The sequence below is a fragment of the Piliocolobus tephrosceles genome, chromosome 10, assembly GCF_002776525.5.
Source record: "Piliocolobus tephrosceles isolate RC106 chromosome 10, ASM277652v3, whole genome shotgun sequence".
Classification (NCBI taxonomy): Eukaryota; Metazoa; Chordata; class Mammalia; order Primates; family Cercopithecidae; genus Piliocolobus; species Piliocolobus tephrosceles.
In genome coordinates this window covers 99,252,830-99,266,024 of record NC_045443.1, presented here as the reverse complement: position 1 = coordinate 99,266,024, position 13,195 = coordinate 99,252,830, and the positions used below count along the sequence as shown (strand labels likewise).

The 13,195-nt window shown below is 44.6% G+C and overlaps 1 protein-coding gene across 2 annotated transcripts in view; it reads right to left on the bottom strand.

The window, feature by feature from the left end:
- Positions 1-2,896, bottom strand: part of CHPT1 (choline phosphotransferase 1) — a 30,873-nt gene extending 27,977 nt beyond the window's left edge. For both annotated transcript variants that reach the window (XR_002725414.1, XM_023187260.1), the window contains exon 1: positions 2,386-2,896. Coding sequence is in view for 1 of the 2 variants with exons in the window: in XM_023187260.1 (XP_023043028.1) it covers positions 2,386-2,658 (273 nt within the window). In the remaining variant the exon portion in view is untranslated. The remainder of the gene's footprint in view (positions 1-2,385) is intronic.
- Positions 2,897-13,195: the final 10,299 nt, after the last annotated feature.

Below are 13,195 nucleotides of genomic sequence, written 5' to 3'. Positions count from 1 at the left end.
AACAAACAATGTGGATCCTGTAATGGCATATCCCCTCCCTGCATCAGTCACTCAGAAGCATATGCAGGTTCTAATGACATACATTTCAGAAACTCTTGTTTTCAACTCTAATTTTCCCTTTTGGGGCCATTTGATTTTGCACTTTATTTTTAAATGCCTCCAATCCCCACCCTCCACCCTTTTTTAATTTTTTTCACATGAGGCTGATCCTAAAAACTAATTCATCATAAATGTACCTCTTCCATCAGGCCTCTATTTACCTCCCTAAGCAGAAGGTCTTGACTTTTTTTGTATGCCCTGCTCTTTCTAAGTGTTCAACAAATGCTTCTTAAATTAATAATAACATTGAAGAGTCCACAACTTAACTGGCCAATATCAGAAACATCCAAATGCTGTTAGCTAAATCTGGACCCAATCAAAACTAAATTTCATTATGTGTTTTCAGGATGTGGTCTAATAACAGTAATATTTTGAATGTGTTGAGTAATATTTTTAATTTGTTAGGCACATCACAATCTTTTACATTTATCTGCATATATATCATTTGGTCCTCACTGCATCCTTGTCAAGTTGTTTTGGCAGGCATTATTTTCTATTTTATATGTGGGAATACAGACCCAGCAGGTCTGTGGTGGAAGAGGCAGTTAGAAACCAAGACCTCCATTTCCAACCCAGCAATCCTTTCATTCTAATACACTCCCTCTGGTAAATTCTAGAAACAGGCAGCAAAACAACCAAAAACTAAAGCAGTTTACCTTTTCACATATAATATGTAAATGAATAGCAATGGCAAATGACAATGGGAATGTCTATTAATAAATATATAATAAGCCTGGCACAGTGGCTCACCACTTCTGTAATCCCAGCATTTTGGGAGGCCAAAGACGGCGGATCACTTGAGGTCAGGGGTTCGAGGCCAGTCTGGCCAACATGGTGAAACCCCATCTCTACTAAAAATACAAAAATTAGCCGGCCATGGTGGCAAACGCCTGTAGTCCCAGCTACTCAGGAGGCTGAGGCAGGGGAACCGCTTGAACCAGGGAGGCAGAGGTTGCAGTGAGCTGAGATCACCACACTGCTCTCCAGCCTGGGTGAGAGAGCAAGACTCTGTCTCAAAAGAAAGAAAGAAAAAGAAAAGAAATACATAATAAGCATATCGATCTATTGACAAGATATTTTAAAATGTAGGCTCAATCAAATTTTTGTTTTTAAAGGATGCATGAGCCTGGACAACATGGTGAAACCCCCCGTATCTACTAAAAATACAAAAGTTAGTCGGCCATGGTGGCGCGCGCCTGTAATCCCAGCTACTTGGAAGACTGAGGCAGAAGAATGGCTTGAACCCTGAAGGCGGAGGTTGCGGTGAGCTGGGATCGAGCCACGGCACTCCAGCCTGGATGACAGAGTAAAACCCTGCCTCAAAAACAACAACAAAATGGATGCATGCATGGAGGGCATGAAATATTTCCACTGTATTTCTGTTAATCCAACCTCAACCCCCATGAGTCCTCCACAAGGCCTACACTCAAACTATTATAAAGGGACTTCACTATTTGGAGCAGATAATAGAAAGTAATGTCACAGAATGTGCAATGTAAGATTTATCCCACGTAGTATAAACTATACACGGGCGTGAACTCCACTCTGCCCCCTATCTCTCCACACTCAACCCCAAAGGGTGCTTCTGATGAACAGCTATCCAAAGCCTAAATTTACTCCTTATTTTGGACAAAGGTCAAATGTAATTATTGCTGATAAAATATTGGGCTTTTTTAATCCCTAGGTTGTGATGACAAAAAAAAATTTTGCCTTGATAATATTCCAGTTTGTTTTTCTTGAAAAAGTCGATGAAGCAAAGAGGAAGTTACCTCTTAACTTATCTTTGATCAGCGCTACCAGTCATTTCAAGATCACTAGCTCAACCTTCCAGAAACGAACGGTTATGAAAGTATTCAAAGAGCGTCTCGGGCTTGGCACAAGTCCCTGTGCCAGGCAGGACGGAGATGGGGGGTTCAGCCCCTAGTGTGCAAAGCACCCGACCGCGGGTCCACCCCACAGGTTGGCGCCCAAGGGATAGCGGCTGGGCAGGCGCCCTCCGGCCGGTCCACCGCCGCAGGGAGGATCTGCGCGGACATAGGCCCGGGGGCAGTGACCTTAACAGCCCCTCCGCTGCCCAGGGAAGGCTCAGGATGGTCACGGGATTGGGATAGTGGCGTGACAGTCTCCAGGCGGCCCGGGGTGGGCCCCGCCCGGGACAGAGGCCAGTCAGCCCCTCCGGGACCCGGGAGAGGCTCAGCCGCGCGTGGGTCTGCCCTTTCCCCGGCGCTTCCAGCGACCCGCCCGCAGCGCATCTGGGGCCAGGCTCGGGCGAGCGGCCAGCCCTACCTCCTCGGTGGCCGTGGGACAGTAGGAGATGAGCACGAGCGTGGTGACCACGTTGACAGCGAGCCCGAGCAGGGTGATGGAGTTAGGGGCCATCCAGAGTGGGATCCACTGGAGCAGCCAGGTCCAGTAGAGCTGCAGCGGCGGCTCCAGCAGCGAGACACCCGCCGCGCTGTAGCGGTGCTCCTCCAGTCGCCGCAGCTGCGCCGCGCTCAGCGGCTCGCTCAGCGCCCTCAGCCAGCGCGGCGCGGGCCTGGCCCCGGCGCCTGCCGCCATGGCCGCCTGCGGGCCCCGCCGCAGCCACCGACCGCAGCCCGCGCCTGGTGTTGGGGGCAGGGAGAGGCGGAGGGAGGGGCTGGCGGCCGGGGCCTGCGCCGGCCGGGCTGGACTCACCGGTCGGGCCCGCACGGCGGAGGTCGAGGTCAAGCCGGGCTGCCCGGGTCCCGGGGCCCCAGCCCCGAAGCGGTGGGGCCGCGGGTGCGGCTCGCGGGTGGGGCCGGACCTCTGGGAGGGGTCTGGCTGGGGGCGGGGCGGAGGGGGTCCGGCTAGGGGCGGGGAGGCTGTCGCGGCGCTCGCGGGTCACCCTCGGCGCCCGCCAACGGCAGCCTGTTATTGGCGATCCAGGTCCCTGACTCCCCAGGGGCCGGCTGCACTGCGCCTGAGGTCTGATTTCTTAACCCACGGCGTCGGATTACGCCCTGAGGTCGTCTCCTCGCGGGCTGCACCGCGCGACCTAGCCGATTTCTCTCCTAGGGGTGGGAACACGACTCCTGTCGCCCAGTGTCAACCGCTGCAGGACCGCGCTGCCTGCAGAGCCTGGGGGTTTTCGTGTGAGAACACAGTTCTGCAGGTCTCGGGTCACCGGGGTGACGACCCCATCTGTCCCGCTTCGTAAAACACATAAGCACGATTCTCCCTTTCTGCACGGAGGAAGGCGGCCCTGCCATGTATTTGCCCTAGAGACCCCTCGCTGCGGGTTCAGAGACCAAGGTTTTGAAATTGAAAATCAAGGCTGAGAAACACTAACAAGGAGACCCAATGGCTGAAATCCCAATACCTATATTCTTCAGCGCATTTGATACCAACAAGGGTGGATATTTTTACACATACTCTTCCCTGGAATAGAGGTCAGGAACCCAGGAGTGTCCTCCCCCTGCACGGGGGAACGGGCTGGCTTGCCATATGCATTGGTAGGTCACTGGCCCCTTATCTCACAGTGCGCTCACTTGGACAGGGGTCATCTGTCATAAACACGTTCTGTTGCACAACCTGAGACAGGCCTGTCTCTTGCTTTGCTCTTCACTTCATGGTTCTGATCTGCACGCACTCTCTAAGGTCTAGGACAAACCAGAAATTGCTTCCAAGGCACTTGTGTGGCCTAACCTCTATCAGCGAGTGCAGTTTGCCTCACAGGCTTAGTCAAACACTTGGCACAGGGGTCCACAAACTGCTGCCTGTGGGCCAGACCCAGCCCACCACCTGTTTTCCTACAGCCCTCCAGCCAAGAATGGTTTTGACAATTTTAAATGATTGGAAAAAATCAAAGAATACTATTTTGTGATGTGAGGTTATATGAAATTCAAAGTTCAGTGCCACAAGTAAAGCCATGTTTATTCCTTACATATTGTTTGGCTGCCTTCATGCTACAAGGGCAGCCGAATTCAGTTGTGACAGAGGCCATATGGCTGTCAAAGCCTGGAATATGTCCTACTAGGCCCTTTAAGGAAAAAAATGGCAACCACTACCTTAGAGCAATGAGTGTGTCTACAGACCAAGCATATATGTTTTAGGAATATGTACCTCCTCATCTTTAATGTGTAAAACGATGCTGACAAATGCAGGAAAGGAAATGGAATGATGGAGATCCACTTTTAACAATGCCGGTTTATGTGCAGTGAACTTGACAGTACTTTTTAATTTACCAATTACTACTTTTTAATTTACCAATGCCATGAACAGTCCAAGGAGAAAATCCTTTTCCAGATTAGCAGATTTCACTATATTAAAGATTATTTTTAATGTACATCAAAAGACATCATCAAGAGAATGAAAAACAAGCCATAAACTGGGAAAAGGTGTTTTCCTCAAAACCCACAATGAATAGTACCTAGATTATGTAAAGAACTCCTAAAAATCAATCAAAATAAAAAATATTCAACTGGGCTATGTTCAGTTTCTGTAGGAGAAGCCTTGGAACATGGTAATGTTCCAGGGTACACTTATGAACATGAATGAATTGCACAAGCACATGTTAAGTGAAAAAAAAAGCAGATGTATTAGTCAGCTTGGACTGTCATAACAAAATGCCATAGACTGAATAGCTTAGACAACAGGAATTTATTTCTCACAGTTCTGGAGGTTGGGAAGTCCAAAGTCAAAGTGTGTTTCTTAGTGAGGACTCTCTTCCTGGCTTGCAGATGACCACTTTCTATGTCCTCACATGGCCGACAGAGAGAGAAAGAGAGGAAGCTCTCTGGTGTCTCCTTATAGAGTCCTTATAAAGGCACTAATCCCATCATAAAGGCCCCATCCTCATGATATCCAGTATCCTAAAGGCTCCATCTCCAAGTACCATCACATTGTTGAGGATTAGGGCTTCAACATATGAATTGGGGGTGGAGCGGGGGCAGGATACCATTCCGTCCATAACAGCAGGTCATAGGCAAAATGCACACAGTATTATTTTACTTATATAAACTTCAAAAACATGCAACTGTACTTTGCAGCTCCCATGTGGCAAAGTTATGAAGAAAAGGGAAAGAATTATAAATACAATCCTGATAGTGGTTACTTCTGATAAAAAGAAGGGAAATGCAATTGTAGGCACGTTTCAAAGGTATTGGTAATTTTTTAGAGTACAGCTAAGCAAACTACAGCAGCCTAAATGGAATAGAAGTTTAGTTTTCCAACATCAATGTCTGGGTAGGCATGGTAGGGCTACATGGCAGCTCGATGGTGTCAGAGACACAGTCTTCCTCCATTTTATTAGTCTGCCTTAGGACCCTTAGGATGTTGCCCTTGTCCTTGTGATCAAAAATGACTGACCAAGACTCCCAACCAATTGGAAGGGGAAAAAGAGAAGGGGCTGCTATGCTCCTTTCTTCTGAAGGCCATGATCAAAAGTTGCACACATCACTTCTGCTCTTATCCCACTGGCCAGAACCTGGCCACATGGTTGCTATGCCAAACTGTAAAAGAGCCTGCAAATGCAGTCTTTAGACAGCCAGCCACCTGCCCAGCTAAAATTCCTTCTATTTATTTATTTATTTATGTATTTATGTACTTAGAGACAGAGTCTTGCTCTGTCGCCCAGGCTGGGGTGCAGTGGCACAATCTGAGCTCACTGCAACCTCTTCCCAGGTTCAAGAGATTCACCTGCTTCAGCCTCCTGAGTAGCTGAGACTACAGGCATGTGCCACCATACCCAGCTAATTTTTTTTTTTTTTTTTTTTTGAGACGGAGTCTCGCTCTGTCGCCCAGGCTGGGGTGCAGTGGCCGGATCTCAGCTCACTGCAAGCCCCGCCTCCTGGGTTTACGCCATTCTCCTGCCGCAGCCTTCCGAGTAGCTGGGACTACAGGTGCCCGCCACCTCGCCCGGCTAGTTTTTTGTATTTTTAGTAGAGATGGGGTTTCATCATGTTGGCCAGGCTGGTCTCGAATGCCTGACCCCAAATGATCCTCCTGCCTTGGCCTCCTAAAGTGCTGGGACTACCGGTGTGAGCCACCACAACTGGCCAAAACATTTCTATTATTATTGAAAAGTGAGAGAGTGGGTATTGCAGGGGGCCATCAAGCTACCTCAATCACAGTTTTTTAACTGAGTAGTAGTAGCATGTTCATTTTACTATGATTTATGCCATCTATACAACTATATATCTACACAGATATAGATGGCACGGTTGTATATTTTGCAAATATGAAATGTCATAATTTAAAAATAGTGAAAGCAATAAATATAAAAACCATTTTTAAACTACTCATCATGCTCTAAATTGATTTTTCCCTGTGCTGCTTTGTTGAATTTTTGGAAATTTCAAATTAATTCAAGACATACTAAGGCATATTTATTTCTTCTACCTTACCCCACTCTAACATACTCTAAAGTCAAAAAAGTATATTAGAGATTTTCTACTATTTTATTTCTTGCATCATGACTCCCCTCCATTTTCATGGTTTATTACATATAGTGATTGATACATACAATGTTTCCCTTTTTTCTTGAACTAACATGGTAGCTCACATTTATGAGTTTCTATCCTACGCCAAGCACTGTTCTAAACATCAGGAGTTATTTCAGTTACTCCTCAAAAAAACTCTGTGAAATAGACCACTGTTATCCCCATTTTATGGATGAGGAAATTGAAGCACAGTGAGGTTCAAAACTTACCCATGGCTGCACAACTAGTATGGTGGATTCAAGCCCATGTAGTCTGACTTCGGAGCTTATGTTCCCAATGACTGCAAAATGCCACCTAATAACTTACATGTATTAAATATAGGACTTTGGTGGGTACTTTTGTCAATATGGAACAGTCCAGTTTCTATATATCATGTTGGTTTTGTGCCATTCCAGGCTATTCTAAATATTATGAAAAAAGTTATTATACTAAATTTACTAAAACTAATAATATATCCCATGTTCAGAAGCCTTTGCTAAAGTCCAACCTCCCTCACATGGCATTTGAGGGCCTGGTCTACCCTCCTAGTCTTACCTCCCTAACATCTCTTCCCCCATTCTTCTCCCTAAGTCTCATGCTCCAGCTGCATGGGCCCATTGGCTGTCCCCAAACCCACGCTCACTTGTTCCCTGTTGGGCAGCTGTCACCAAAACCCACTCTCACTTGTTCCCTGTTGGGAATCCCTTATTATTCCTATCACATTGCCCGTCACTCAAGACTGAGCTTAAATTCCACCTTCTCAAAAATGAACTCCCAGATTCTTCCAGTTTGATCCCTCTTACTCCCACACAACCAGAGCGCTTTGTAGCTTGTAATGCAGGCTATCTTTGTTCAGTTATTTGTGTATTGATCAGCCTCCCTGCCCAGGTCATAGAGTGTCAGATCAACCCTGCACTGAGTGTGCTCCTCAATGCCTGGCAACCAGTAAACATCCATGATTAAAAATATATATATATTTAAAAATGATTACAGACACACAGGAAGTTGCAAAAATAATACAAAGAATCCCTTGTATACCCTTCACACAGCCTCCTCCTATGGTAACATCTTACATTTCCATAGCACAATAGGGAAGCATAAATGTTTATTTGATGATTTAACTAAATTGAGTTCCTTTTCCAAAGGAGAAAGAACATCTTGATTTAGGATCTTGGTTTTACTACTAGTTCTTTTGTGTAACTTTCACTCATATTTCAAATCTTCCTTAACATCCTCAATCTCTAGGCCAACTTTCCACAAAATATTAAATCGTGTCATATAGGCAGATTAGGCACTGTTGTGTGTGAAACAACCAGTTAGAAGCCCATGGACTTTCACTGGTTTGGAAGAAAGAGTGGGTTGCAATAAGAAATCATGTGGCTAGAGGCCGGGCGTGGTGGCTCATGCCTGTAATCCCAGCACTTTGGGAGGCTGAGGCAGGCAAATCACTTGAGGCCAGGAGTTTGAGACTAGCCTGGCCAAAACAGTAAAGCCCAGTCTCTACTAAAAGTACAAAAATTAGCCATGTGTGGTGGCATGTGCCTGCAATCCCAGCTACTCAGGAGGCTGAGGCAGGAGAATTGCTTGAACGCGGGAGGCGGAGGATACAGTGAGCCCAGATCATGCCACTACACTCCAGCAGGGGCAACAGAGTTAGACCCTGTCAAAAAAAAAAAAAAAAAAAAAAAAAAAATCACCTGGCTACGCTTGCATTGCAGTAGAATTTTATCATCAGGGCATCAAGCTATCTGTGTGAGTGTTTAGAATTCTGAACTTTAGATCCACAGGCTGGAGTATTTGTGATAAGCATAGTTTGATGGGATAATACTTGCTTTACTTGCTTGGGTTTTATATTTTTATAGTTTTGTACTTTGAGACTCTGAAGTCTAAATTTTATGGAACTCTGATACTTTACAAAATACATGGGTAGATAGTATTCAATAATAGATTGATTAAAACCTTTGCTCTCCTCTCTAAAAATGCTTCATTTCCTGGACAAGATCAGAAAACAAAATTTCACAATACAGTCCCCGAGATGTTATGATTGTGTTATTTATCTGAAATTGCAAAAGCATTTTAGGGTTAAGAAAACTGATTTCCTTCAGAGACACAGTTCTTAGCATTGGGTCTTGTTTATATCCTTTAATTATATTTTATATATAATCTTTTCCGAGTTTATCTTCTACTGCTCTAAAATACTTTGCATGGTATGATTTGAGAAGCACTAGAGGGAACACCCTTCTTCAAAAATTCCTTTTTCAGGAACCCACTTTGCCTGACATCCCACAGTGAGTTAGCCTTTGAGTTAGGGCTTTTAGGAGTAACAGGTTAAGTTATATTTAGACATTAGACTAGGTCATTATCAGCAACACCTGGGAGGGCATACATTTCTCAGGATGCTTTTCCTCTGGGACATCTAAGAGAGAATGCCTCCAAATAATAGCCATGCAAGGAACAAGACAGAGAGTCTGGAGCATGGCCTCTCCAACATGAATGAGCACATGAATCACTGGGGATCCTGTTAAAATGCTGATTCTGAACTTAAGGATCTGGAGAAGGGCTAGAAAGTTTTCATTTCTTTTCTTTTTTTTTTTTTTTAGATGGAGTCTCACTCTTGCCGCCCAAGCTGGGGTGCAGTGGCGTGATCTTGGCTCACTGCAAACTCCGCCTCCAGGTTCAAGTGATTCTCCTGCCTCAGCCTCCTGAGTAGCTGGGCTTACAGGCATGCGCCACCACGCCTGGCTAATTTTCGTTTTTGTTTTTTTTTTTTTTGTTTTTTTTGAGACGGAGTCTTGCTCCGTCGCCCAGGCTAGAGTGCAGTGGCCGCATCTCAGCTCACTGCAAGCTCCGCCTTCCGGGTTTATGCCAGCCATTCTCCTGCCTCAGCCTCCCGAGTAGCTGGGACTACAGGCGCCCGCCACCTCGCCCGGCTAGGTTTTTGTATTTTTTTTTTTTTTTTTTTTTTTTTAGTAGAGACGGGGTTTCACCGTGTTAGCCAGGATGGTCTCGATCTCCTGACCTCGTGATCTGCCTCCCAAAGTGCTGGGATTACAGGTTTGAGCCACCGTGCCTGGCCAATTTTTGTGTTTTTAGTAGAGACGGGGTTTCACCATTTTGGCCAGGCTGGTCTTGAACTCCTTACCTCAGGTGATCTGCCTCCCTCAGCCCCCCAAAGTGCTGGGATTACAGGGGTGAGCCGCCATGCCCGGCGGAGAGTTTTCATTTCTAAGAAACACCCAGGTGGTCAGCTGAGTAATGAGGGACTGAAGCACACAGTCTTAGGAGGTTTGGGTGGGGGCACCACTTTGAGCTCTCTGGCTCTCAGGCCTTCAACTACACCTCCAGCCTTCCTAGGTTCTGTGGGCAGCAAATCATGGGCTCTCAGCCTCCATAATTCCATGACGAATACCTTATAATTGATCTCTTTCTAGATTTTTCATTCTTTTTCTTTCCTCTTTTCCCTTTTTCTTTCCATTCCCTCCCTCCCCTTTCCTTCCTTCCATCCCTCTTCTTTCCTTCCTCTCCTATTAGTTGTTCCTCTGAAGAACGCTAACATAATAGCCAAGTTACAGCCTTCAAGACTGAAAGACCCCAGGTCCACACTTGTCAGGGATGTTTCAGAGTCACCTGTCCTTGAGTGAACCATACCGGGTTTGACCATTAAACTAAAAGAACTACTTTTGCTTATTCTATGGGTGACTTTTTTATAAAGTGTAATACAATGACAGGCATCTCCACAGGCACCAGTGTGGATTGAAGACCAGAGGCCTTTCCTTCTCTCCATTTTCTGGGCACCAAGAAAGATTCCTGTTGACTCTGGAATCTGAATCCCTAAACATGACAGAAAATTTCTCAATCTCCCTAGCTAGTGGAGAGCTCAGAGTTACATTTAATCTGATTTTGAAAAGTTAAGTAATATGGTAAGTCCTGTACTCCATCCTAGTATGATACACACATTGACAATAACGAACACAGAAACCACATTACCCAGTTTCTGTATTGTTGTCGTCCTCTCTTATACCTGCATCCTGCCCTGTTTATATGTTCCCCTCTGTGTACTAGTCTCATACATTATAAATTCCTTGAAGGCACGAAGTACGTCTTCTTTTTTTTTTTTTTTTTTGAGATAGGATCTGGCTCTGTTGCCCAGGCTGGCAGTACAGAGGTGAGATCTCAGTTCACTGCAATCTCCACCTCCTGGGTTCAAGCAATTCTCATGTATCAGCCTTCTGAGTAGCTGAGACTACAAGTGCATGCTATCACACCTGGATAATTTTTTGTAGAGATGGGGTTTTGCTGTCTTGCCCAGGCTAGCCTTGAACTCCTGCACTCAAGTGATCTGCCTGCCCTGGCCTCCCAAAGTGCTGGGATTACAGACATGAGCCACCACGCCCAGCCTGAAGTACCTTATTTATCAAGTTGTAAGCTGAATCCATTACAGTGCCATGCAGATATCAGACATTCAATAACTCATTTGTTGAGCTGAATAGTGTTTCAGAATTTATTCTAAAAATGAATGGTTAAGGGCATATTACCTTGTTCCAATGTCTCTTAGAATTAATTTTTTTCTACTTTGATATTAATTTAGATGAGAACATTCATTAAGCCTTCTTTTAAGGTAAGTAAAGAAACATGAGCCTTAAAAAAATTTTTTTTTGAGACAGGGTCTCACTTTGTTGCCCAGGCTGGAGTACAGTGGTGCAATCTTGGCTCACTGCAACCTTCACCTCCCAGGTTCGAGCTATTCTTGTGCCTTAGCTTCCCAAGTAGCTGGGACTACAGGTGTGTGCCACCGCATCCAACTAATTTTTGTATTTTTAGTAGAGACAAGGCTTCACCATGGTGCATAGGCTGGCTCGAACTCCCAGCCTCAAGTGATCTGCCCACCTCGGCCTCTAAAACTGCTGGGATTATAGGCGTCTGAGCCACTGTGCCCAGCCTAAAATTTTTCATGAATGTTTAGTTTCCCAAAAGAATTTTTGGTAAATTCCTGTGATATGTTATTTTTTAATACAGTGAAATTCAAACAAAATTATAGAAAACCTAATAGTAATAACAGCTTCTGATATTTTTTGCTCTTTGCAGTTTCACAATAGACTTTTTCTTCCTTATTAGAACTTTGCAGTGTATGTGTACCCTTAATATAAGGAAAGATTATATGTAGAAAAGTAACATTATCTAATACAAAATATAATTAAAGAGCCTAAGTCATAAGTGAGGAACCAAAATTCAGCAGGGGGGTTTTACAGTCTCTTTTAGGCTATGTAAAACCATACATGTATAAGCAGCCTAACCAGCTTGGCCAATGTCTTGGCAAAACTGCTCAGTGCATATTTGAGTTAAGTAGCCAGCTCAGCTGCTGCACTATGGCTAAGACCCAGCAGCTGGGCTGCAGGGACCATGTTGATTGGGTTTGCCACATTGTCATTTCTTTGGTTTGTACATAGACATAAGGCCTTCGTGTCTTTATAGATGAGCCAGACTTCCTTTATATAAAATACCTTAGCCAATGCTGTGCACGTAGACACAATATTATTCTGGAGTTGTTGGGAGCATAGGAGCAGGGATGATAGCCAATGTCATTAACAACCAGTAAGGCAACATCACCAACCAACTCCAAAAGAGATATATAGAGCCACCATAGTTTGGACATAAACTAGACTTTCTCTTGTTCTCAAATGTATTGCAACGAACTGAATCATTCACCCTTCCCTTTACGAGCCTAACATCAACCCAGATCCATGACGACCATAGAACTTCTCAGCTAAAATCTGGAAAGAAAGCAGAGCAGATATATTTAAAATGTCATCCAAAGAAGCCATGGGCCCACCAACAAGTGACAACATATTTAGCCCCTGCAAAAAAAGACCGAAAAGAAAAACAGAAGGGAGGCAAGGGAATAAACAGTAATGGTGTGGTACCTTACAGTTCAATTCTACTCCCTTAACTGAAACTTTGTATCAGGAAGAGTAAGGGAAATTGCGGAAAAGATTATGGGTTAGTATAAATGTTTCTCAGCTGCTAGATCTTTTTTTATAAAGGTTTCCATCAAACTGAATGGATACGGTCAGCAAACCCTAACTCTATAGTAGGTCTGTTGTCTGTAACAGCCCTCTGTCACTATGACAAGCTGTTTTGGCAGAAGCTCTGGCAGAGTTGGCCAAGATGCCTTGCTAGAGCCACAGGGAGGGCAGACCTGGGTTCAGGGGCATGCTGGCTCCCAGCCTTTAGCCTCAGTTCTGTATCTAGGCACACGACCCCAAATACATAAATGAATATTGTATCATTTCATCACAAACACTTCAGATTTGTTGTACCATTCACTGAATTCATTTTCCCTTCTGAGGAAATTTGTTTGAAAGTTAGACTTTTAAAAATGTTTTATTGCATTCAAATAAGAAAACAGGGCACAGATCCTGGTGTTAAGCAGGGCTGTATGAAATAAAACAACTCTGCTTTAGTTAGAAAAATCTATTAGATCAAGAGAAAGATGGGTTTTCAAGGTCCAGTTGTGGTGTATTGTGTTACATTATTTGAGAGGAAAAAAAAAGCATTTATAGCCTACTATTTAAAATAACTGCTTTTGTTGATTCTATGGCTTGCATTTTTGTAAAGTATAATACAGTGAGCAGAGATAATAATGACCAAAGTGCAAA